Source organism: Corvus cornix, chromosome 4 (genome assembly GCF_000738735.6).
Source record: "Corvus cornix cornix isolate S_Up_H32 chromosome 4, ASM73873v5, whole genome shotgun sequence".
NCBI lineage: Eukaryota > Metazoa > Chordata > Aves > Passeriformes > Corvidae > Corvus > Corvus cornix.
Genome location: NC_046334.1, coordinates 47,197,261 through 47,223,525, shown reverse-complemented (window position 1 = coordinate 47,223,525; position 26,265 = coordinate 47,197,261). Strand labels below are relative to the sequence as shown.

General features: G+C 38.4%; 1 protein-coding gene across 1 annotated transcript in view; it reads right to left on the bottom strand.

Annotated features, from left to right (window-relative positions):
* CORIN (corin, serine peptidase) overlaps positions 1-26,265 on the bottom strand; it is a 125,819-nt gene that overhangs the window by 83,490 nt on the left and 16,064 nt on the right. Inside the window, 2 exon segments of the mRNA XM_039551288.1 lie at positions 15,427-15,879; positions 22,892-23,036. Of these exon segments, the coding sequence (XP_039407222.1) occupies positions 15,427-15,879; positions 22,892-23,036 (598 nt within the window).

The window sequence follows — 26,265 nt, the reverse complement described above, 5'->3', positions numbered from 1 at the left end:
TTATACCTAATTATATGGGTCATTTCTGACATTCATCTGAATTAAGAGTTTTCTGTTTAATCACCAGCAACTCCCAAATGGATAAAAAAGTGCTTTCTTCTACTGCAACAGTTGCAGTGCAAGTCTACAGTTTCATATTCAGTCCTGCTGAAGCTAACTTAAATACCACATTTTCCCTTTCCCACTCTCCTCTTCACATTGTTCCTATGGAGTGCATCTGCACAAAGTACACTGAACTAGCAGACTGAGCTGATTGGAAATAACCACCTACCTTCTCTCCCAAAAGACAAAGTTTATGGCAGCCCCAAAGAAAAGCAACTAGAACTGCAGCTAACTTAATCAATCTTTTTAGTTTTAAAAAACTGAGCCATGCCTCTAATCATAATAAGGCACACCTCACCCAGAAGTGATTGCTGCTTCTGGATTTATGAGGCCATGCAATGAAGTAGCTCTCTACATTAGCCTGCCTGCCTTTTCTCTCCTCTTACACCACAATGTAATTTTTTGGTGGGCACAGGGTGAAAGGAGAGAAAGAGAGGAAAAAATAACTATTTCACTTGGAACAGATAATTGGGTTGAATAGCTTTTTGGCAAAAAATAATTTTTTCCAGGACAAGAGAAGGGCAGTGCAGTGGCAGGAACCAGAGGGTAAGATCAGAGCTGTTCAAAGCAGTGATTTTTCACAAAGTGTCTTTACTGCCCAGCAACATAAAGCCCTTTGAAAGCAGGGAGAATTGTGAGGAGGAAGAAACAGCAGAGTGGAACTCTTATGGACTGACCACAACCCTATTCCGCATCCTCCTGTGCTGCTCACAGCAGGAAGGAGGTAGAGGAGCAGAGAATGAAGGAATGAAACTGAGCCTGTGAAAGAAGGGCAGGATGAGGGAAAGTGTTTTAGTTCTTATATTTGTTTCTCACCATCCAGTTCTGGTTTTAATTGTTAATACATTAAATTAATTTTCCATGGGTCTGTTGTGCACCTGACAGCAGTTGGTAAGTGTTCTCTCTGCCTTTCACTCAACCTAAGTGATTTTTCACCTTGTTTCCTGCTTCCCACTGTCCTGTGAAGTGGAGGGAGTGAGAGAGAAGCTGGGTGGATATCTGGCAGCCCATAAAGAGCAATCCACCACAGTCTAATAAAAAATGTTCCTTCTTTCCGAATTCAAGTAGCATGAACATATAATTGAGAACACTTTTTGAGACACAACTGAGAGCTGAAACAATTCTACAAAGTTAGTTTCAACTCAAGCATTACTGTACTGTCTCTTTAAACACTTTATTTAGCTAGCCTAGATCCCACTTAGCCATGTCAGATTTGGATGACTTTTACGTGTTTCTCACTGCATGGAGGTGGCCATGGAAGGAAAGATAAACTCCGTGCCAACCAAGCATAACTTAAATAGAAGTATCAGACTCAGAGTCATGTGGAAAAAACTCAGTGATGTTGGGAGAAGACGACTGAGAGAAGGGGAAACTGTAGGTCACCTTCCTGTATGGAAAGTTAGACAGAAGCAATGAAAAGACAGGGACACATCAAAGATGCAGTAACAGATTTAGATCATTTGGATAATTCCCACTACAGGATAAAATTCTCATGAGTCTCTGTGTCATTGACTATATAGGAGTATAAATCAGAGAAAAATATTGGACAGAAAACCAAAATTAAGCTATGGAAGGAAATAGCTTTGAAAAAATCTGGAGTTCAATTTTTTTCAAGTCTGGTCAACATCTCTGTATCATTTGTACTATTTCCCCTAGTCTAAAACTTCCAATTCCTCTCAAAAGCACTCTGTTGGTTAATCTGCAGCTATTTGTGTCAGGACATATTTTGAGTCATGGTTCAAAATCAATAAAGAACACATCACAGACAGCTTGACCATACTACTCAAAATATACCAGACATTGTAAGTCACAATTTTCTTCATACTGTCAGTTTGGATCCAGTTCACTTTGCTTTTAAATCAGATGGTTAAAGATAACTTTTTAAAATTTCTTTTTCTGATTTCCTTTAGTATTTTGCCTTCAAGACTCCTAAAAATGCTTGTCTTTTAGACATCTGTCCTGAATTTGCCATTGTAAATAGTGAGACAATGAAAGCATTTCATGTGTTTGACAATTTCAAGCTCTTCAGAGTCTGAATAATTCTTCCCAACTATTGGAGACCTTTGCTGTCTCCTCCCCAGAGTCTCTCTTATTCTGGACACAGTGGAAATTACTGTTTGTATGACATAACCTCCCATGTCATTATATTTCCTTTCATATTCCACCTTTACCTTCTTCTCACTTTCCGTATTGCAATGTCAGCTTCATCGCTTCATCCTATCATTTCTACAATCCTGTATTGTTAATGCAGCTCTTATTTTCAGATAGAGCTTTCATGTCCCTATTTGCATACTTTCTCTTCTACCCAAGATCTCAAACATGATCTAACAATTATTACTTATAACAAGTGCATATTACCTTTCAATCATGAGTGCAATTTACTCTTCAACACATCCCACCTTTCTTGTGATTCTTTGTTATTTTCTGCTACTTGAATTTCATCAAAATTTTCTGCACTTAAAGGCTTATGGTTTATGTTAGATTATGGAAAATTATTTACACAAGAATTTTAAAAATACTTATGAGCTTGTAAGCTATTCAGATCCAAATCATTTGAGCCTATTTTAAAATTTATAGTGACTGGGTGTGCTTTTTTTGGACTAATATCTTAGTTCTCAAGAACCATTACACTTTCATGTCACTTGACCCTCAGTTCCATTTTCTTCCTTCATGGAATGCTGAAACACTTAGAACACAAATACTGCAAATGTACCTTTATCTAAACAACAAATTAAACACTTTCTTAAATCAGACTACCTTGTCATCCTTCCAAAATTTGGTCTATCTAAATGAATCCCACTTGTTTTATATGCAGTTAAAATTATAGATGTTAATGAAAGCATTACAATTACAAAGACTGTTCTTAACTTTATTTTCCTATATATTTTGAATCACTAACTGAATATTTGAAACTGCCATACCAAGATTTAACGTCTTTCACTGGATATCCAAAATCTGGATATCCAGTTCTATCTAATTAATGGTGCACTATTCTAGTAAGCATTAGTTGGATGCCTCAAATCAGAGGTCACACGTTTGTGAATAGTTGCAGAACCTCTCTGTCAGACCATGGGTAATTAAAGGAATTCTTAAGTTTAGCACTGTTCTCAGGATCTTGGTAGAAGCAACTGCTTAAAACTCATTATATCCTTGCATTTAGGGATAAAAGTTAGCCATGGACAATTTTTTTCAGAACTTCAGAACACCAGCAGACCCTATTCAAATCAACAGGGGATGTAGATGCCAAATGATTTTTTAAAAGCAGTAACTCTGGCTTATTTTGAATTTCAGTCTTGAGGCTAGACAGCTTCTCTACTGATAGCATCTTTTAAGCATGTGCTGAAGTGCTGTCTGAATAGGAATGAAGTTAGCATATGCTCAAATGTTGTTCTAAATAATTGCCTTCCCTTTTTAAATATGTCACCCTCTTGACGTCTGCAGCTCCTTGAGATTTAATGTGAACCAAGACACATTGTCACCATAATACTGGGAAAAGTAAAAAATTTGCTAAAGAGACATCTGTAAATGAAAAAGGTTCCAAATTCTTCAGGACATGGAAAGTGGAGTGAAAGAAATTGAAGTAACACAATGAACGAAGAAGAGCTGAATGTCTACTCATCCATGGTTCCTGCTAGGATTCTCTTCAATTGCACATATTCCTTCTGTATCTATTCAGGTACATTTGCACAAAATCAAATCAGTATTTTAAACTTACACTCAAACTGATGCTTAAAAAGGAACATCATGTACAAAATACATGTCAACTGCCTCTGATTAGCTCAAAACTTCTCCTAGAATAATAGACATAATTCACTTCTGCAACTCTATTAAATAAGCACTGTATGATAATCGCATAGGAGTAATTTCAATAATCATACCATTAATAAAAAAGAAGTTGTAGTCAGTAAGAAGCTTATAGAATACAAATCACATGGTTCAAAAGCATTTATTTCTTAAGGTTTCTTTACTGATGTACATCAGGCAACGTTTCATTGTCTTACAACTAAAGCACAAGTCCTCTTACTGAACTAAAGCATTCCTTTATTATATATTCACCTTCTTAAAAAATAGCATAAAAAGATGTAGTTTAGATTAAAATTAATCTCTATTTTTTAAAGATGGTGACTTACTGAAAAGTAAATTATTCTACAGCTTTCTCTAAAATGATGCCAACTACTATCACACAATTATTTTCCAAAAGAAATCTCGAGTTCAGTGTTTGCTTTGTTGCTGTCTCCCATTTATATCTGCTCTCTGTTAAAAAAAAAAACCAAAAAAACACTTAAACTATAGGGGGTTGCTCTATCACTATCAAATTTTGGAACATCCACATAGAGCAACAAACCCACTGGTGACAGAATCACCACTTCCATGACACATCTCGTTTCCTTTGCAATCAACAAACTATTTAGTTGCACCATGGAAATAGAGAGCTCATACCTATAGCATCCATTAAGCACTGAGAAAGTGAAGGAAAAGACAACTCCATACTCTGGTGTAAAAGCAATATATATATATATATATCATAAAAATAAACAACTCTCAACAGCAAGGTCCCCACTTCTAATAGCCTCTCTTGACAAGATCAAAATATCCTTGAGGAGTTGACCAGTATTCCTCTTTCAAGAGGGCTACCACAGTAAATGAACTTTTGGTAAATACTGTGTCTGTAGACAGTGCAAAAGCACAAGTGTGTGCAAACAGCAATACCTCCATTACCAAAATGTGAAAATGATGAAGGGATGGAAAACAATGTAAAATGTATTCTATCTGTGAAAAATAAGCATTTCTCATTTGCTAGAGCAGAGATCCTCTACAGTATACTGCAAAATGGAAACATGGATTAAGAAGCACTTAACTAAAAGCACTAATAGCTTTTATTTTAGGTGACAATGAGCATAAATGATCCTGCAGACTTCAGGAAATTACCAGAAGCAATTTACACATGAAATGTAATGTCTTGATCCCTAAAGAAAGGCTTAAGAGGATGCATTTATACAGCTTTAATATACCACAAAGACACAAACTGAAGAGACATAGTAGTAAGTTTGTTCCATTTACATGTGGGTAGAGATTTGACAAACTCGTGTCTCCTGATGATGCCTCTTAAAATCAAGAATCAAACACGGTTAAAAGAGAAAAAGGGATTTTACCTCTATATTTATTTTAAGGATCCTTAGGTGCACCACGTCCAGGTGAAATGCGCCGAAATGCACCCCGCAATGCACACACAGGATAGATCAGGTACGTCATTATAGGTCTTACTAATTAGCATATCTATCAAAGATCCCCAGTGAGAGGCTCAAGTGAGCCCCTCTCCCCAGGGAACCTTCCCCTGGATGGTTCTATCTTAGTTTACAGAATGTGTTCTGGAGAAGACCTTGGTGTCTGGGGCATATTGATCCCTAACTATGAGGCTTCTAAAATGTGTAAGTCTCCTAGTTTGACAAATAAGTCTGAGAATGTAGGCTAAAAAACACTAAGAATAAAAAAGCTATAAAAAGGTATATAAAAGGGGTATAAAAGAAAAGGCAAAAATTCATCATGGCATCACTGAAGGCTCAATAGCAGTGATGGTAGCCTAAAGATATATACTTTCCGAGTCAGTTTCTAACAGAAGGTCATGACTTTTTTTAAGTCAACTGACACAGTCAGAAAAACATTTCAAAAGACAATTGAACTGATGCCATGGTGCAATACTACTTCCTCTCAACCATGTGTTCTTGCCATTTCCTTTGAAACAACTTTTGTGCCAAACCACCCAAGAGCTACCTTAGCCAGTGTTAGAGCTGAGTCAGCTCACTGAGCAAACAAATGCCATAAAAAGCATGCAGCGCTGTATGCTTCAGAGCAAAGGGAATGGGAACACCTCCTCAGCACCACCAACCTCTAAGTGAAGCACCACTGACTTGTAACAGCTTCTGTGGGGAAGAAGAAAACAAACTTTTGAACAGCAAATCCCATCCATGGATCTGAAACACAAGTCAGGCACTAGAACTAGCTGAAAACAACTGCTCCGCATTTAATTTAATTCAGCTAATGAATTATGCAATTTGAAAGGGATGAGTGATTGTTAACTCCCCCTTGTGCTCCACAGGTACCAAAGGGAAAGGTGGTAAGGCTACTGTCCACCTGCAGTAGAGAGAAAAAGAATTCATTATCTCCCAGTTCACAGAAAGTGGATTAGCCCTGAGGGAAATACAACTCATATTTTAGATCAGAGTTGAAGTGTTATCATAATTATTTTTTTAAGGCAATCTGTACCAGCTGCTTTAGAGTGGAACGCAGTTTGTCCCAGACACTTCTTGCTCAGAGCAAGTCATAAATTCTAACTCAGCTATTCTCCTGACCAAAGAATATTGCAAAATCCTGACACTTCATCAAGACACCTCATTGTTTGGAGCCCCACTTCTTTCAGCAAGTTGCTTCCAGATACTGCTCTCCTTGGCTGAAGCACATACTTCTTTAATCCCTTGGGCAGGCACAGCTGAGAGCAGGTAAGCTCAAGAGCCAAAGCTGAGGTTGAGCATTTACCCCTCATGAGGTGCAAGCAGGCCTGTATTCCAGATCTGGAATTTTGATTAGTCATTTTCTAATTACAGGACTCTTTAGTGAAATTTGAGACATTTCTAAGCGCCTACCATTAAACAAATGGCACATATTGACATTAACGACAGGCTACTTCCCATGGTACATTAAATTGGACGGGATTTTGCTATTGTTTTGAAACATGTGCATGACTTTACCACTCTTGATAGGCCTTTTTTTAAAAAAAGGGGATAAAAAATGGTAGCCTCTACCAGAACCAGACAGGCATCCAGATGGTTTTGGTTTAATTTTTTGAGGGGTTTTTCTAACAAACATGTTTTCAGTAAGTGAAAATGAATGCATGAATTAAATTAATTGGCAATATTTAATTATGTACCAATACAGTTATGTTCAAAACAAAACAAAACAAACAAAAAAAAAAAAAAAGAAAAACCAAAAAAAAAACCAACCCCCCCCAAAAACCCCAAACCCAGAGGGCTTTGTAAAAGACTTAAGATAGTTTAGGTTAGAAATAGGTCAGCATAGAAATAGACTGTGCCTGAGCTGTCCCAGTTCTCTTTGGTTAATTACCTTTCTAAAACAGCCACTCTTCTGATCTAATTAATAAGAAATTAGGTTCCTTTTTTCCAGGTATATCTCACAATGATAACTATACCCACCTCAGTGTCAGATAAAACTAACACAGCAAACCCCTCCCTGCGAAATCTGTCTAGAGCCTATGAGCAGAATACAGCACCTCACTTGAAAAGCAGAACACTGTGAGTACACACAACATATGCTTTGCAACCTGCAGTTTCCCATTTGAAAGTTTGCAGGGGAAGTTTAGGGTCTGGGTGTTGATCTTCAAAGTCCTGGTTAACTAAGGCTGATCAGTCTAATGAATTAATAGTTTTCCCTATGGGAAATTCCCATAACCTTTGTTTCAGAGGTATGTATGTGCTTGTTTTGTTATAGCGCAATCATTGTCTCTAAAAGATCATTTGTGTTAGCCAGAAATACTGCAACCTAAATCTTCTGAATTTGGTCGCACATTTGGCAAAATATGTGTTGCAGGACATGAGATACAACTTCCTTGGCAATTTCTTTGTCCAACTGCTACTGACTCTCCTGTTTATATCACTGGAATTTTATTTTAAGCATTGCATTTTTAAAACATTCAGTGATGGCCTAATTCTTTTTCTACCACTAGAGTCTGAATGCTTCTGTTCACAGACAAGCCTAGCTGGCTACATTAATGCAATTATTCTTTAATGTTCCTGTTACACTGTGTTTTTGTGGTGTGAACAAAGAGGAATTCTGACAAACTTTCTCAGCCTGAGCAATTAGAGGTCAAAAGCCACCTTATGTTTTAGTGTGTAGAAGGAAAATGTTTAAGAGCTTAACATAATTAAGTTTCTTAAAACTGTATGTCAGTTCAGGTTGCATTTAAACCTTAGGAACATGGTGCCTGCAAGTTGCTTGTGCGAAATGAGATTTTTAAACCCTTGTACTTAACTGCTTTCTGCAGAATGGAAAATTCATTAAGTTCTTTTAAATAAATCTACTGATAAATACAAATAGCTTGCTTCAATGTTCTCTTATAGCTCATTGTTTAATTGCCTATGTCAGTTAGAGAGAACTGACAAGTTTCCCCATTAAAATTAGGATTAAATTATCTTAAATACCATTAAACCAGCTGTAATGTTAAACTTTTTTCAACCATGCAAAAAGTTCATGTTCTACTCCCAATTTTTTTATACCCTAGAATCACAGAACTATTGGTAGCCTTTGGAGTCCTTTGGAGGTCTCCACCCAGCTTGCTGCTCCAAGTGAGATTGCTGCCAGCAAGTTGTCATCCATGACTTTGTCTGAGTCTTGGAAACACCCAAGGAAAGGGATCCCACAGCCTCTCTAGGCAATGGGTTCTTCGCTATCTATCCAGTGAAAAAGATTTTCCTAATTTCTGGTATGAACTTCTGCTATTTTATTTCACTGGAGAGTATAATTTTTTTTAATTATCTATCATAACAAAGGTGAGAAAGACAGATTTTGTGTACTGATTAACAGCTAAATTAATCTTTAGCTGTATTCGGCTGTTTATCACTTCTTCAAATTCCCTACAATGACTTCAAACCATGGTACTCATTATGTTGCTCTTGAATTTCACATGGTTGTGAAAGTGACTGTAAATCACTTAGTTGTATCAATGCTCTCACTTTCCAATATTTTGAGGAGTTTAGAACTTACCATTTTATATTAATGATGGCTCTGTACCCACACCTGGCTGCACTTTATCTGTTACAATCCATAACAGACCATGCAGAAGCACAAAACAGATAAGCTTTAATCAATCTTTAAATCACATACTGCTACCAGATGTAAGGTGTACCTTTGGAAACAAAGTGATCAATCACAATATAGAATAGAAAAATCTGTTTTGGCAACATCTTTCTGTTGAAATAACCACACAAATACTTTTAAATAGTTTCAGACAAGCTAATGGGTATGAAACAAAAGTCAATGCCTGCAATACCCAAACAATTATCTTCAGATGTGCCTTGCTTCATTGTTCCCATCCTTGAAAGTTTCACTAAGTATTTGATGTCTTGCCTAGCCTCTCGGTCAATTCATGGTTCAATCTGATAACAAACATCTGTTTAAAATGCAAGCAACAAACCTATGATATAAAAACCCATGGTGAATCCATAATGGGTGCAAAGCTGAAATACTTCCATTCTTTAAAGTTTTAAAGGAACACACATCCACAACTCCAGAAGCACATGTGTCATTTAAACACATTTAAACATCAGAACAAAGCTGACTTTAGTTCCACAGTAGAGTAGAAGTGGTAATCTCTCACTCTAAACGAAACCACACCACTGAAGGGCCAAAGAGCAAAGATACATGGAACTTCAGGGAGGGTGTGTTAGTTATTCACAGTACTTATCGCAATATTAATCCTAACAAATATTTGAGGTCTGTTAGATATCTTACACAGAACAATGTTTCATCAGACAGAATTTGAAGAGATGAACTACAAACAGAAGAACTGTAATAGTGAGCCACGAATTTATTAAAGGGAATAGAAATCACAAGTTTAGCTAGAGGTAACAAGAACAGTTTTCCACGTCATTATTTAAAGCAATTGTTTAGGGCTCGGGGGGGTGTTCACCCTCCCGCACACTTGTGCAAGTGCCCGTGTTTCGCTCCACTCCGGCCCCGCTCCAGCCCCGCTCCGGCCCCGCTCCAGCCCCTCTCCAGCCCCGCTCCAGCCCCTCTCCGGCCCCTCTCCTGCCCCTCTCCAGCCCCGCTCCAGCCCCTCTCCTGCCCCGCTCCAGCCCCTCTCCGGCCCCTCTCCTGCCCCTCTCCATCCCCTCTCCTGCCCCTCTCCTGCCCCTCTCCAGCCCCTCTCCAGCCCCTCTCCTGCCCCTCTCCAGCCCCTCTCCTGCCCCTCTCCTGCCCCTCTCCAGCCCCTCTCCATCCCCTCTCCAGCCCCTCTCCTGCCCCGCTCCAGCCCCTCTCCAGCCCCTCTCCTGCCCCGCTCCAGCCCCTCTCCTGCCCTCTCCGGCCCCTCTCCAGCCCCTCTCCAGCCCCTCTCCAGCCCCTCTCCGGCCCCTCTCCATCCCCTCTCCTGCCCCGCTCCAGCCCCTCTCCTGCCCCTCTCCGGCCCCTCTCCAGCCCCTCTCCAGCCCCTCTCCGGCCCCTCTCCATCCCCTCTCCAGCCCCTCTCCAGCCCCTCTCCAGCCCCTCTCCATCCCCTCTCCAGCCCCTCTCCATCCCCTCCCCTCTCCATCCCCTCCATCCCCTCTCCAGCCCCTCTCCATCCCCTCTCCAGCCCCTCTCCAGCCCCTCTCCTGCCCCTCTCCTGCCCCTCTCCAGCCCCTCTCCATCCCCTCTCCATCCCCTCTCCATCCCCTCTCCATCCCCTCTCCATCCCCTCTCCAGCCCCTCTCCATCCCTCTCCCCGGCCGCGCGGGGCTTGGGACCCGCGTTGGCGGCGCCCTCTGGCGGCGGCGCGGGGCAGGACGGGCCGGGCCGGGCCGCGCTTGGGGCGCGCCGGGCGCTGCTGCGGCTGCCGGGCCGTGCTGCGGGGCGCGTCCGGCCCTCCCAGCTCCTCACAGCCTGCGGGGCGCCGGGAATGCCACGCACGGACGGGCATGGCTGCAGATCAGGCTTGGGCATGTGACTTTTCACGTTAGGATTTGGCCATCGGCATAGTTCTCCGCTGAAACTGTTTTTGCGAAATGGCAGAGGCGTTACTAGCCTGTCTGCTAGGGGAGATCTATGGGAGACTTGGCTCAAAAAAAAGTATCTTAGATATACATATGCATACACACCAGTGAATGGAAGAAACAAAATCAGATGCTAATAGTTCTTGTCCCAGTGTATATTCCATTCATCTACAGGATGTTTTTCTAGGAAGAACGCTGGCCCTTGCTCTCTCTCCTTCTTCCTGTCTCCCCAAATCATCTGTATTACTGAACAGGGAGTCTACTACTTAATATGAGGTCCTTTTTCTGTTAAGCATTGATTGACAGATGAACAGAATATTACTGCATATATTTCTAAATGCCATGAATAAACATTGCTGAACCTATTGGTTCACCTAAGACTCCCATCCTGATGTTTTTGCTATCAGAAAACTCTCCAGTGAGCCGTCCTCATGGCTTAGGACCATGGTCCATGCCTCCAGAAAACTCAAATCCCTCAACAGGAAAAACATACTCCTTCACTTGCTTTCCAACAGAGAGGTAACACAGGATACATTTAACTCAGAAACTGAAATTTGGTAGGGGCCAGCATTATATATTCAAGAAAAATTCTAATAATATTGGGTAAATATAAGGAACAACCATCTAGGACTATAACAACAACCTCTGGCAACACAAAATCCTGAACCTTCATAATTCAGAAGTTGCCAGCTGACTATTGTTTCTACAAGCCCCAATAGACTAACCCCTCACAAAGTTCTCCAAGCATTTCCATATTTTCTGGTTTTCCCATCATCCTGTGGCAATAAGTTCCATGAGGTCTCCTTTTTTTTTATCTTACTACCTGATAGGCGAAAAAAAAAAACCAAAAAAACCAACCAAACCCAAAACAGTCAACTCCTCATATAATGAAAAACAGGGAGTAACTTTTCTATTTCACCTAGACATTCAAAATAGTCTTAATAGCTACCACAACCACTTACTCATAAGCCAGCTGTTTTCCAGAAGGAAAACAGGGTCTTCCTTCTATTTAGTGCCTCCCCACATCTGAGTCTTTCCATGTCTTTACTGGTCTGATTCCCTGCTATTTGCCTTTTTCAATACTACTCTAATCTTTCTGAAGTTATACACTGATGTAGCAAGATTTTCCATTTGTTCTTTCTCAACTTCATGATGAGAGCTCTCATGGAGACAGAACACTGACTGGAGCAAACCACCAGGTCCTTTTTTTGGAGGCAACACTAGCTGAAAGTCCAACATTGTATTTGATAGACTTAGCATTGTTTTCCACTCTCCAGCATTCTTTCGCATCTATTGGCACAGTCATTTAAACATTTAGCAGTCACTCTCTCCACTGTGAGACTTGTACGTGATTCCCAGCTATTCACTTTAGGCAGCCAAATCTGTATTAGCAGAAATGTTATTACTTGACTATTTACTGTTTCCCCTGATCAGAAAACACTGTCTGTAAGACATAAGCAGCATCCATCGGCAACCTTCTTCATTCTGGAGCCTAGCCATTCATTCTTATTTTTTCTTCTGTCTTTTAATGAACACATCGTTTATGAGAAGAATGTCTGTAACACTTCCAGGTGAAGACTCTTGTTAACAGCATTTTGAAAAGTCAAGTATGTTGTATTAACCAGCATTTTCACTGTCTCCTTCAAAGAACTTTCTAATAGATTTGTGAGACATTTCTTCCCCTTGTAAAATGGAAATAAACTTCTTCATCCCTTCTTTATTGTATCATTCATTCCCATTTACACACTAATCTATTCTTTGCTAGAATTTCTGCCAAAGAACTTCCCTCTGCTTCAAGGACTTCTTAAATAATTGAAGTCATATGTGCCAAATTTCATTCCTCTCCAGTTAGTAACTCACCAATGTCTTACTTGTGCTACTTTAAAGTCTTAACTGAATACCATATGGTTGCAATATTTATAATTTCTCTTATTAATGTCTTTTATTGAAGCTGTGGTCCGCCAGTAAAGCAAATCCATCACTAAGGATACTAGCTAGCACCAGACCAAGAACTTACAGCCACATAAATGCCAATCCAAATGCGTTCAGAGAATTTTGTCTAGTTGGCTTTGAACTCTATATTATATGACATCTCATTTATCTTTTATTATACTGCATAAAGTCAGCATAAAGTCCAGGTTATGTATGCTTACTAAACCAACAGAAATGCATTCTCCTCCCCACATTTGAACCAGATGAAACTTGTACTGATGGATGATCTGCTAGTTTGCATTGATGATGATGGAACATCAGCCTCACACTTCATTTAGAGGTTAATTTCCTGATAAGAGATGCTTTAAAAGCTCAAACCTCTATTTTACACGGGTTCAAAAGTGATTACATCAATTCATGGGAGGACGAATGAACGCTCACAGCAGATCACTGGAATCTGCTACCACATAGCATTCAAGTGTCTCAGCATGCCAGCCCTAGTTTATTCTTCTTCAGGCATGTGCTAATGTTGATGGATGAATTCAGACACAAAGCAAGAGAGAAATAGTTTGATCTACCACCACCAATCCAATGTGGTCTTTAAGTTTTACTTGTCCCAAAAAAAATCGTTTTTACTCCAACAGAATATTCCAGTTTCACTCTTCTAAAACTTATTTATACCTCATGTCCCAGTTATATCTCATTGTCTCCACATCAGAATATATAAGAACTTCCTGTGAACATCAGACCATGTTCTGTTTTACCTTAGGATTCTCTCCATGAAGCAAGCTTAGTGGAAAAAAAGAGATCAAAGAGACTAGAGATGAGCATAAGGAGTTAATTTGGAAAGGCCAGGACAGGAAAGGAAGTGAGTAGCACTGTGTGCTACTCAAAATCCCCTGCTTTCTAGTCCTCCATGCCTTGGAGAGCCATGGGAACACACAGTTATTATGAGATCAAATTCTTCTGGATTCTTAATTTTTTTTTTTTTAATCTACACACAGAATTAAGACAATGTCCCCATGAATACAGTTAAGCAAAACACTTGAAAGTGGAACCAAAGACTGCAAGGTTATTGATTAGTAACATACTATCTCCGGATGTTTCTGATGGGCAAAGTATCTCAGTTTGGGATGGGATTTTTTTTGTTGTTGCGGGGTTTTATTTAAGAAACCTGTGGTATTTCAAACTTGTCTTTGAAAACCTTTTATCCTTTTCTCTTTACACAGAAAATACTATACTACAATAGAATTCCAAGTAGTCACGCCTTCCGAATATACACACAGTCATACTGCTGTTGGAATGAACTGCACTTACCAGAATAGAACACATATTTGGAAGTCCTAGAAGTGCCTCCCTGTATAATACCAAACCCCAAATATTTGAAAGATTAGAAATCCAGACCTAATCCTGAGTCACTATATTGCTGTCCCTGCATTAACACTGTAGTAGGGAAAAATACCACATCCCATACATACACATCTGCATATTACATGTGCACGTTATATGCATCTCGAAAGAGTTCATTCCAACATTATAAGAAAAGGCAAAAAGGCTTTACACTGTTTCATCTATATTTCCTGGAATTTCAGGTATCTCAAATATGATGATGAAAATATTTGTAGCATAGCACACTATGCTTTCTTGCTGTTCCTTGGCACAGTGATAATTGGCCAAGTTGCCAAAAGAATGAAATAAATAAACCAGTAATAGGATTCAAGTGTACATTTATACACATTTATTCTGAGTTTGGGGTACAGGGAGAGAAAAAGAGAGAAATCTACATAAGGAAAATCACTTAGCAAACAGAACCTGCAAAAAGCCTGCACCATTCAAATGGCCGATGAGGTCACTACAGTCTAGGGGAGAGAAGAAAATACTGATAAATCAGTGATTTACTTTAAGTTTTCTCTATGACCTTACGAATAAGTTTTGCTTTGCGCTTTGGTGGGATTAAGAAAAAAGAAATGACAAGCAGTTCCAGAGAAACTGATTCATTTTAATATGGTACCCTTGCTTTTCATGAGTTAGCAAAGCAGTATCAGGGAATCCTTCACTACCACTGACATGATGCATCAATAACATTTACTATGACATTAATAAAATGCACCTACCTTCATAGTAAAACAACTTTTTAAAAAGTCCTGATCCCAGTTAATTGTTGTTACTCTCTCTCAAAAATGCCACTGGAACTTTATTGCTATATAGAAAAACTGCTTCAAATTAGAGCAGAATTTATCCATTAAGACAGAAAAAGTTGTAACTGCAATTACATCCCAAGATCAGGAATGTACTTGCCACATACATAGTTTTAAAGAAACACAGAGTATACGATCGACAGACTTAACAACTGCAGTGACTCGTTTCCAGCCTTGCTAAGCCTGATTATCACCAGTTGAAGATGTATTTTAAGTTTTCATACTGAGAGAATTTAGTGCATCTTCCTTAACAGGTTGAACAAAGGTTCTGATAAGAAACCAGTTGATTGCAACATGGAATGTACACAACAAAATAAATTATCAAAAACGGACACATTCCTTAGACCTCACAGAAACACATGGGGGAGCATGCCAACAGTATGCTCTGTAGTTTTTGAGTCAGAATTATGGAGCCGAATAAAATATAAACTTACTTTTTTTCTGATCCATTTTTTGTGACACAGACGGATGGGTAGGACTTAATACTGGCAGAGTGGTCATCCTCTCTGTGTTGTTAAAAGAAGCATCTGTAGACCACAAAGTCACCTCCTCTGCAGTGGCAAACAACCGGGTGTTGTCATCAGAGCCCTCTGCCAAAGCAGAATCATAGACAGGCTGATGATTGAGCACTGTGGTTTGAGTTGGGGGAGCAAAGGAATGTTCCTGGGAAGACTCTCTAAATATATTTGAGTTCTTGTTCATTTGGTCAATGTGAGATAAAGACGTGGTGGTCCAGGAAGAGGGCTGTGTGCTGAGATCCACTGTGGGAGCAGTCTTGGAACTATTTTCAACCATGTTTGGCGAAAGATCATCAGACGTTTCAAAGTCACCATTAAATGTGAGGCCCTCGCTTCCATTTGAATAAAAGCATGTTTTTTCTAACACTCCTGCAAGAAAGGTGAAAAAACCACCAAAATTACCATCACCTGGAAGAATAATTGTTACCAGCTTGTTTTGGAAAGTTTATAATAAATATAATGACACAGATTTTAAAAATATTTTTATTTCAAAATCTGAATTAAAGACAACTAAATTTAATAATTTTATGTAGCAACAAAATAACAGTAGCACATAAAACATGGTTGCTGTGGGATAAATAGAGAAACAAATGCTTCCATGAGCTTAAAATGTTTTGATCGTATTTATAGTATGTCACTGAATATTTACATGTTCAAAACTACAGAGTGCAATTTCAAGGAGCTCCAACACGATTCATTCTATCATTGTGTTAACAAGACGGACAATGCTATTTTTTTCTCCTTTTAAATTGCATCTTCTCTTGTTTTCGTAGTACCACCATCATCAGAAATCTAATTCTGAAGCTTTAAGGGAATCAATACATTTTCAATGTATTTCATATTCACTAATTTGTAAAATGGAAAGATGTACTGTTTCTCTATATAGGATTATATAATTTAACAACCACTGCTAAATATAGGCCCATGAGTTCTTTGTCATTCTTCTCTGATACTGGATTTTAAATATACACTTGTTATCTAAAATTTCAGTCACTTGCCGGCTTTACATTTTGACCATTTATTACATTATGGACAAAACCAGATTTTGCTTAGTTGCATGTGTTGAACAGTTGCGAGTAATTATAATTCACAAATCAAAACAGCTGCATAACAGTAAGTAGATGTATCCCAAAAGGATCAGGAATTTAAATTACGTAGTAAGAGAATTGATCTTTAACCTATTAATCCAAATAATAAAGAAGACATCTTAAACATATGTAGAACATATAACTTAATTATCTATAATAAAAACTACAAATACTATCTCAAAATTTTTAACCAAGTATATTAGAGTCATATTTAATGCTAGAAGAGAAACACCACTCTGTATTACAATATAAGAAATTTTTGGTAAAAAGGAAAAGCAATTTTTGCCACTGGCTGGTCATGTAAAAGAGCTTAACAATCATAATAAACACAGTTCATCTAGACTTGATTATAAAAAAAAATTTAAAGGAATCCTCAAAACATGAAGTCTCCCAAATGTTTCTAAGTACCTTGGCAACAATTGATAATAACTTTTCTTCATGTTCATTTGATCCTTCATTAGCTGCTTGGTACAGATGAACCCCACATGACAGGGGAGTTGGGATTAGATGATCTTTCTATGATTCTATGACTCCTAAATCTACAGAACACCCACCACCATCTCTCCTAGACTTCAGTTCGGTTATTGCATTTACCAAAATGGCTGGTCGCACCATCACCTCTCAGTCAGGCTTTGTACACCCCTCACCACCCCAGGCTCTTTTCCTAGACAAACCTACCCCTCTGCCAACTCCAAGCACCACACAAGGCCCAAAGGATACCCTGAGCCCATTCCCATTACGGAATTCCTCTTCTCACTTCTTCATGCACTCTGCTGCTAGAATAAATCAGTTAACTGGTCTGAAATTCAAGGATTGGGCAGGCAGAAATGTTTTTTAATCACAGCTACAAGTAACTAAAAATGCCAGAAGAATCCAACTGAAGTGACTTTGGGTTGGAAAGTTTTACAGGTAGGCATAGAAGAGAATAGCTGAGAAGGAGCAATGTCAGCATTTTCTTTTTACCTGAGTAAACTTTAAGTATAATAAATGCAAACAGGAAGAAAAACTTGTGAAATTTCTGAAATATAGTGAATTTCAATGAAAGAGTTACCATTTGAGATTTACCATATCTTCATTTATCCAGCCTGGATTGTTTTGGCTCCAGTGTCACTAACTGTGAGTAAATCTTTATGTCTAACTTCTACTGGACAAACCCAGGGGAACTTTATATATATAAAAATGTTAAGGTTTCTGGTTTTCCACCAGCAGATGTTCATATATCATTGGGGTTTGGAGGAATTTACTGTGTGTATTTTACAGAAGCAACTAAAAATCTCCCGCCTGCAAATTATTTAGGCAGCATTTCTTTTTGTTTGAATCCTCCAGTCAAACCAAATGGGAAGAATGAATCTGTTGCATTTTCACAAATGGGGACTAGTATTAATATGATTTGCTAGAGTCTAAGGAAGAGGGAGTGGTTGTGCTCAGAAATTGTGGTCCCTTAAACGTAGCTTTATCTGGATGCCAGATATTTGTGTTCAAGTAAAGCGCTGAATCTCTAGAATTCAGAAGCCTACATTGTTTCAAGTTTCAAACTTAACTAGTGTTTTTTTTAAGTTTTCAGAAAGTTAAAATAATCTTTTTTAACTCCTTTAGGAAAGTGCATAGTATTTTTCCATAATTCAAGAATAGCTTAAGGTATTTTTTCACATTCTCTCTCCTCCTCCCTAGACTCCTCTCTTCTCCTCCACTCAGCATAAAAATAGAAAAAGTCTGTAAAATATTGGTCCCTAAGAGCTACTAATACTGACTTAAAATTAAAGTTAAAATGATTAGCTATTTATATATCACTCAGCAGAATAGGAGGCAATAAGACAGGTAATTTACAAGACAGGTAAACTCTTGAAAGATGTTTGAAAACCCCCTTTGGTTTAATACAGTGGTCAAATAAATACTGTGAAGCAGAATATTGAAGCTACCCACTGGATTCTATCCTCACTCAGACTTATTTCATTCTTTTTCTGGAACAACAATAATACCTCTGTCTATCACTGCCATAAGGTCATTGACTTCTTTCACTGACATCCCCAAATGCTTGTTTGCTTCTTCAACCCATCTTTCCAACAACAGCAGGTTTTGTTCTGTTTTTACAGTTTCCTAGTGATAACAACTCCTCTTCTTAACAGGGGGACCACACAATGAACCCCTTCTACACAAAAGGACTTCCTAATTGTATCATCTCAGCTGACAATGAGTAGTATTAAAATTCTTTTTAACATTTTTTCCCTCCAAAATAACATCAGCCTGGCTCAGGCACATATGCCCTTGAGGGAGGCAGGCATAGGCCTCTAGCATTCCCGATGACAATGCTTTTTCCACTTAGTTTGCAAGAGTTTTGGGTCACCTTCCTGAGTCACTTCATTCTTCCCCCACATTTTCCTCCTATCCTCTCCTTTTGCCAACGCACCACAGCAAATTTAGGCACCTCATTCCAGGCTGCAGAGTCCACTCTCTGGGCTGGGCTCCCACATGCTTTGATTTTCATCCTTCCCCCCACCCTTCCTCTAAAAATACTATTGTATACCTTAAATCTTAAATTAAGCTTACTGGATATGTTTTTATAGCATCTATTTTTAAATTGCAAGATACCTAAGAAAACAGAGTCATGCTTTAAAACAATCAGTTCTTTTTTAATCTCTTCAGTGAAGAGAAATTAATTACTCTCTGTCAATGTTTGCCAACAGACATGCAACACATACAGAACATGCATTTTATTCAAATATACAGGCACACTGTATCCAACTGTTCTTCAGACTTGAGTTCATACAGAGCTGTAGATAGTAAATCATGAGCCAGATAGTTAATTAGTTGAGAAATAGTAACCAATGTAACCATTTTTGGATTTGTGTCTCCAGCTACAGCTGGGCATGTCCACATGACAGAAACATACAGTATGCTGGCCTTCACTGTGCTTGGTACAAAACAGAGGTACTGGGACCAGACTCATTCAGCTCAAAGCAAAACTTTCCAGCAGTTTTATTGATCATTTTCCAGTTGCTGTTTATGTTGGGGAATGAATGTTTTTCTTAAATATGGACAGGTTTTTTAAAATGGACAGTTTACTTAGAAATGGACAGTTAAGATATCTAAGAAATAGTCACACTGTTCAGGCTAGTAAATTGAGATTCTGGCAGTGTAAGCTGTGGAAAATTTCTAGCAGTTCAGAGCAGGAAAGCTCAAAAAGACCAAGTGTGTTTAAAAGCTAATGAAACAGAGCAAACCAGCCAACCAAAGTATGGCTAATGGATGGGGCAGTTGCTAAGGAAATAAAGCACTGCTTCACAACTACAAGTGGCCAGCAAATATGAACTGAGATTTCTCCAGCAGGGTCTGTACCTATGACTCTGAACTCTGGAGAAATGGGCACATTACTGATACTATGAAGGTCCTATAGTACATCAAACAATTGCACATCAGCTAAGATGTAGTAATAGACTTTCTTTTTATCTTTCTTTTTTTCTGTCTGTCTTTCTGTCTTTCCCCTTTGTGGAACTGTAACTATAAAGCATTTTCCTTTCCCAGATAAATAACTGCAATGGGACACAATTATCCTATAATCAAAAAAAAATTTAATTTGGTATAATGCTTATTAGCATGTGAAGGACTTTCTAAAGTGGCTTAGAACACTCTCTCTCTCTGTAAGGAAAAGAACTTTTATTCCTTACAAAGTTTTCTTCTCCAGGTTGACAAGCACGCCATACTCCTAGTGAGAGACAGCAAAGTATGCAGAGCCAGAATGTAAGTACTTAGAGAAATCATAGCAAAACATCTCAGACTGATATTTTCTTCTATGCACCATAAAAGTCTCCTGTATCTTTAGTCAAAATAATGTGCATCTCTACTGACAGTTTGTCTTTTCTTTGTACACAGTTCTAACAAAATTACTTTTTCAAGGCTTTGGGTCTTGAATACTCAGATAGTAAATAATTTTTGGAAGATTGATTAATGTTGTATTCTGAAAACAGGGCCCCATGACATCTCAAGTAGGATATTCTCCATTACTACAATATAACTGTATTGCTCTTCCTGTCTCCTTCCACCCACATCAAGTTTTCTGTTTCTTCAACATCAGAGCTTGCAGTGATGTGCAGGCAACAAAAGAGATGTAGGGAAAATGCATAGAAAAGTTCTCAGGTGCACACACATTTTTTCATGTGTATATGCCTTAATTAAAAAATATTACAGAAGGAAAAGAATAATTACCTAAAAATTTACCACAGGAAACAAAATATATTCTAGCAAAATATAAAAGGTCTAGTTCCCTAATGAGTTAATTGCCAAAGTCAAATAAGAAAAGTTCATAAGGTACTAAACTATGTACTGGAGCTTTCTATTTGTTTTATGCACCAGTGAAAGATACTAGGATGACAACCACAGGATTTAACTCCTCTGTTTTGTGAAAAAAAGTAAAAACATAATTTCCTATATATTAAATAATTTCTATTAGTTGGTCAGTACCATCAACTTATTTCTTATACTGTAAGACTTCATACCAATATTAGAAGTCAGTTATTATTGACTGAAATGACGTACTATTCTGGATATAGTGTATTCTGTTACTAAAACAGACTATATTATATTATACACACTTTTAAAATGTCCACAGCATTACTTCATCTAATTCTAGTCATCAAATATATTTGCTTCTAGGCTATGAATGCATAGAAATGAAAGCTGCTGAGAAGAATAGCAAATTATAATATGTTAATTCAAAAGCTGCTTCTGAAGGGACCTTTGCCAGTTTTAGACTTGGGTTATAACACCAAGCCTTGTTCTTCACCCTACACTAACTGCATTGACTTAAGAGGAGATAGTCACGATTTTTGCTATGTAAGTAGGATCAGAACAGGCCCTGTTTCCCAGAGGATTTCATACATTTTAATGATAGGTCGATACATGCCTTGGGGGCAGACTGAGTAGAGCTGATGTTAAAACACCTGCTTTTTTATCTGCTTTCTCACCAAAGAATGAAAATCTAGGACAGAGGATATGAAATATACAGATGGAATGCTAGACGTAAGGAAAGCAAATTTAACAGCTTCATATTTCCTAATTGCAAGACTTACTTGATCTTAATCCATTTCAGACTGTTCTTAGCTCAGAGATACAACCCAAGACTTACTTGTCAGTCATAACATTCACTAGCTTTGGGGGGTTTTTGTACTTCCTTAACTTAAACTAAATGGAAAGAACAGGCCTACAATATCTTGTTGCATATCCTTTACAGACTGAATCGAGAAAACAGATTTAAATTGTCATGATTTTGACAGTGCTTTTGAGACATGTTTAGTTTCTTCCTATGCTTGCTAACTGTTTGGCTGTTTGATGCATATTGGAGTGTTTCAAATAGGAAAATAGACTTATATCTGGATACTGGATACATTACCCCACTCATTTCAGATGTGCTTCTGAAGTACTTAAGGAAGGTCCACTAGAAAATATTCTCACTAACAAAAAGAAAAAGGGAAAATTCCCCAAACCACTCAGCACTGTAAGCAATTTTTTTTTACTTTTTTTTCCTGAAAAAAAAATGCTTTAATTGCTAGGATTACTACTGCTTTAAATGCTAGTATTACTGTCTTTTTCATGTTGTAGTTGAAGCAATTTAATGATATGTCAGCTTTTCTAAAGGTAACAAAGGGAAGACTTTAAAAAATTGATGGTAATAAGTTAGCACTTTTTAATTATGTAAAACACACACAAAATTACTTAACAGACTAAACCATTATGAAATCTAAGATACCTTGAACCAGTTTCCACAAAACATATTTGGAGTTCTGCATTGATACATATTTCATGTGTAGAAGAAATGAACATGGTTTTCCTTAGTTAAACAGTAATATTTTGTATGCTGTTCAGAAAGATTTGCGGCTATTTATAAATTAAATTTCACCTGAAAATAAGAATCAGGTTTGCATATAAACAAAATGGATAAATATTCCATTCCACTGACAGTGGTCTAAAGTTATAACAAGAATATCTTTTGTGCTTATAAAATGACTGCTGAAAACTACCTACATTTTACATGTTCAAGGTAGTGTGTTCCTCAAAAGTCTGCCTTGAGAAAATCAGAAAATATTTCCTCATGGACACTTTGAATATGTTTTAAAGATGGAAATCTAAATGACATATTTATTTCTCTGCAACAAACAGTCACTAGGTAGATTAGTTTGTTAGGTAGGTATGCTAAGATGTATGTCTAATGTCCACAATTACATTAGTACTTGAGAATGTGGTCTTAGTTTTAGTCTCCTTAATTTAAAAAGTGTCTCTTTAATTAAAAAAGCACTCACCTACAAAGGTAAGCAGGATCACCAGCAAAAGGATAAGGGCACAGATGCATGGAATCAGTATCAGGAGCAGCAGTCGAAGGAACTTGGCAGAAGCCAATTTCTGAGAGCAACCATCCCCCATATTATCCTCATCTGTTCCTAAGACCTGAAAAACAAAAAAGCAGTTTTATCTTTCTGGTGTCCATCAGTAACTCCTATGTTTTCAATAGCAGTCCTCCCTCCTTATTACACAGCTACATGATTTAAATACATGCTGTAAATGGCTTATAGATTCTTAACGACAAGTTGTGTGTAAATTTTCTTTCTGGTGGACAGTCTAGCACAATCCATATAATTTAGTTAACCTTACCCAATATCCACAGACTTGCAGCTTCATTGAAATTTCTAAACATTTCTGATGAACTCAAGTTGGATAGGCATTTCATTTTTAAAAAGTGTAAAATACATAATAAACTTAAGGAATAAGGCTAAACACAAATTACCTTATAATTAAAATAATGCATTAGTAATTATTCAAGAGCTTCATGTTCTTGTTTCTTTTATTAAGGAATCAAGGCACCATTATAATCTTTGTTTTGGGTGACAATAGAAGACATGCACAAAAATGCTGTCTGGTTTTTTTAAGTACTATATAAAATTATAACTTAACAGTATTCTGTAGAGTTTGCAAATCACATTTTCTGTTCTATGAGTGGAATACAAAAGAACAGAGAAAAACTATTTTCTGAATTCAATTGAGCTGCACAAACTACAAATATCCAAACCCTTTCAAATGCCTAAACATTTATTTTATATTTTTTAAACCTAACTCCATCAAGACTATGATCTTATATACTGGAGAAATGTCATACTTTTTAAACAGAAACAAAAACAAAATTCCAAATTAATATTTAATAGTAAGATTGAAACTGTTATGAAGCTCCTTTATTTGAAAATGACTAATAAATAAAATTTTCCATGTGATAAGGTGAAACTGGATGATAGGTCTATTAATTCCAGACAGTGTCTTCCCAAAGGATGACTAATAGTTTATCCTCTTTGTCAGGAAGATCAATCACGTCTAAGTTGGTTGTGTCAGAACACAGGAGTAAATGCATCCATTACCCTGACAGCCTCTCCCCAAAGAACCTCGAGAGACTGAAGTCTACAACATAAATAATATTAGTCTTGTAAATGCCAGTCTCTGTGGCTTATCCCTCTGGCTGGCTCTGCTGAACATGCCTTTCTGTAAAGAGCGGATCATCAGACTGACTGGCACAAACAGAAGCTGAACTATTGTCAGAGACTGAAATATTATATTTTATGACTTAAACATTTTCTTAAAAGACTTTTAAAACTGTATTACAAAAGCTGCAGAGAAGACTACCACACCCTGAATGGGGCCCTGAGGCCTGACACCGCTCGATGATGAAGATAAGATAAAGTAACAACTCAGGGCTGGGGACATTCACGGAGCACAGGCTTAACACTCCAAGGTGGAGACCACAGCCCCAGGGCTATCAGCTGCCAGGCTCGAACAGACCCCCTGAACCAAGGGGTGGAGGGAGGAGAGGCTTTGGGTATCTGGGAAAAGCCTCTGGTCAGAGGGGCAGTGACTGCCCATCCTCCACTGTGCAGAGGAGCCCAGCTGAGGGGTCCTCACTGGGGAGGAGGGAAGCTTATCCACAGCAGAAGGGGCTCAAAGGGGTCCCCAGACGCTGCACCAGAGCACCAGAGATGATGCAAAAGACCCTCAGTGTTGCAAGGGACAGTGTCAAGCTGGCCCCTGCAAGAAAGACACATGGGCATTTCCACCTGGCCCACAGCATGTATTAATCCACGGGATTCTGCACTCTTGGGTGTGTGGCACCGTGGTGTGGCAGCGGGGTGTGGCAGTGTGGCCACGGCGGCGACGGGGGACCCTCACCACCAGCAGAGCAGATGGAGGGGAGCAACGAGATGTTGTTGAGACCCTTGGATGGGTGATGTGCTTCCACCTAACCCCTGTCACCTCTCCCTGTCCCCCCACCCCCCACACACTTCTTTTTTCCATTTCTTTCTCTCTTTCTTTTCTCTTCTCTTCTCTTTGCCTCTCTCCTATTAAATAAAATACAGCAATTTTTTGGCAACAACATATAACCTCTTTTGGTTTTAATCTTGTTTCTGGGAATATTTTGAACCTTCTAAGTTCTTTCTGGTTTGTGCTCAGAGACTTAGCTTGCTTTGCTTTTCTGGGTCTAAACCAGACTGTAACAACTATTTCTTAAGGAATTGCTGCAAAGAGACTGGACTTATACCATCCCAAAACCTCACTGCCCGTTTACTGCCTTGAATGAGAAGCCTGTAGGCATAAATAGGATTTGCAGAATAATTTTCCATCATTCTGCAATGTTTCTTGCTCCAGCATGGCACAAAGACTATGTGGAAGGAAATTTTCCTAGCTGATAATAGAATTATCAACTATTCCTGATACACCTGGTTACTGGACACTGCAGACCCTCTACAGACAGCAGAAATGAAGAAAGCTGCATTTGTGAAGTTGTATGTATCTCTTCCGACACTGCTAAGCATCATGTCATCTGACCGCTTTGAGACTCATCCTGTGCAGTGTCCCGTTCGACTTCTTTTCCTACTTCCACTGTTCAAAGTAAAGACATTAATACTGAAAATGCATATGGTACTGGTATAGAGTGAGCTGCTAGCAGTATCTCACTTGATAATCCTCCTCCTATTCCAGTGATTCAGTCTCAACACAGTCCTACTACCAGGTTTATCTAGCAAGCAGGATGGTAAACTTAAAGATGTTGGATTTATCTGAAAATCCGAAACAGCAGCTCAGGATGAGAATAAAGATTGGTAGCTCTGTCTGTTGAAACAGCCTGAGTGAGATGACAAGGTCTGTAATCTTATCCTCATTTTGAACAAGGGAAATATAAATAATATTGGAGAGAGTTAATTAATTGTCAGAAGTTTTTCTTAATCAACAGCTTATTCAGAAGTTGTAAATGTTTCAAACCAAGATTTCACGATAGCTTAATTACTGTCCTTATCCACAAGTGACATCTAAAACATTCAGGCACAGACAAAGTTAAGGATTTAGGTGAATATTAGGAACCTTAATGCATGTGACATTTAGACAATACCTGTTTGACTTCCTGCAGTCCACAGTTGTCTACATTTTCATATTAAAGTCTTCAGTGTCTGCCTGACATTTTGCCTGTGGTAATGCTGGAATACAGCAGCTTTAGCTGCTGTACTCATGGCAGGCTTCCCTGAATTCCGCAACCTTGGTTTGCACAGCCTGTGTTAGGCCCCCTTGTGAGTTCTGAGCACAGGTAACGGAGGAATGACACAACTCTGCTATGAACACAGATCTCCCAAAACACTGCCATAAC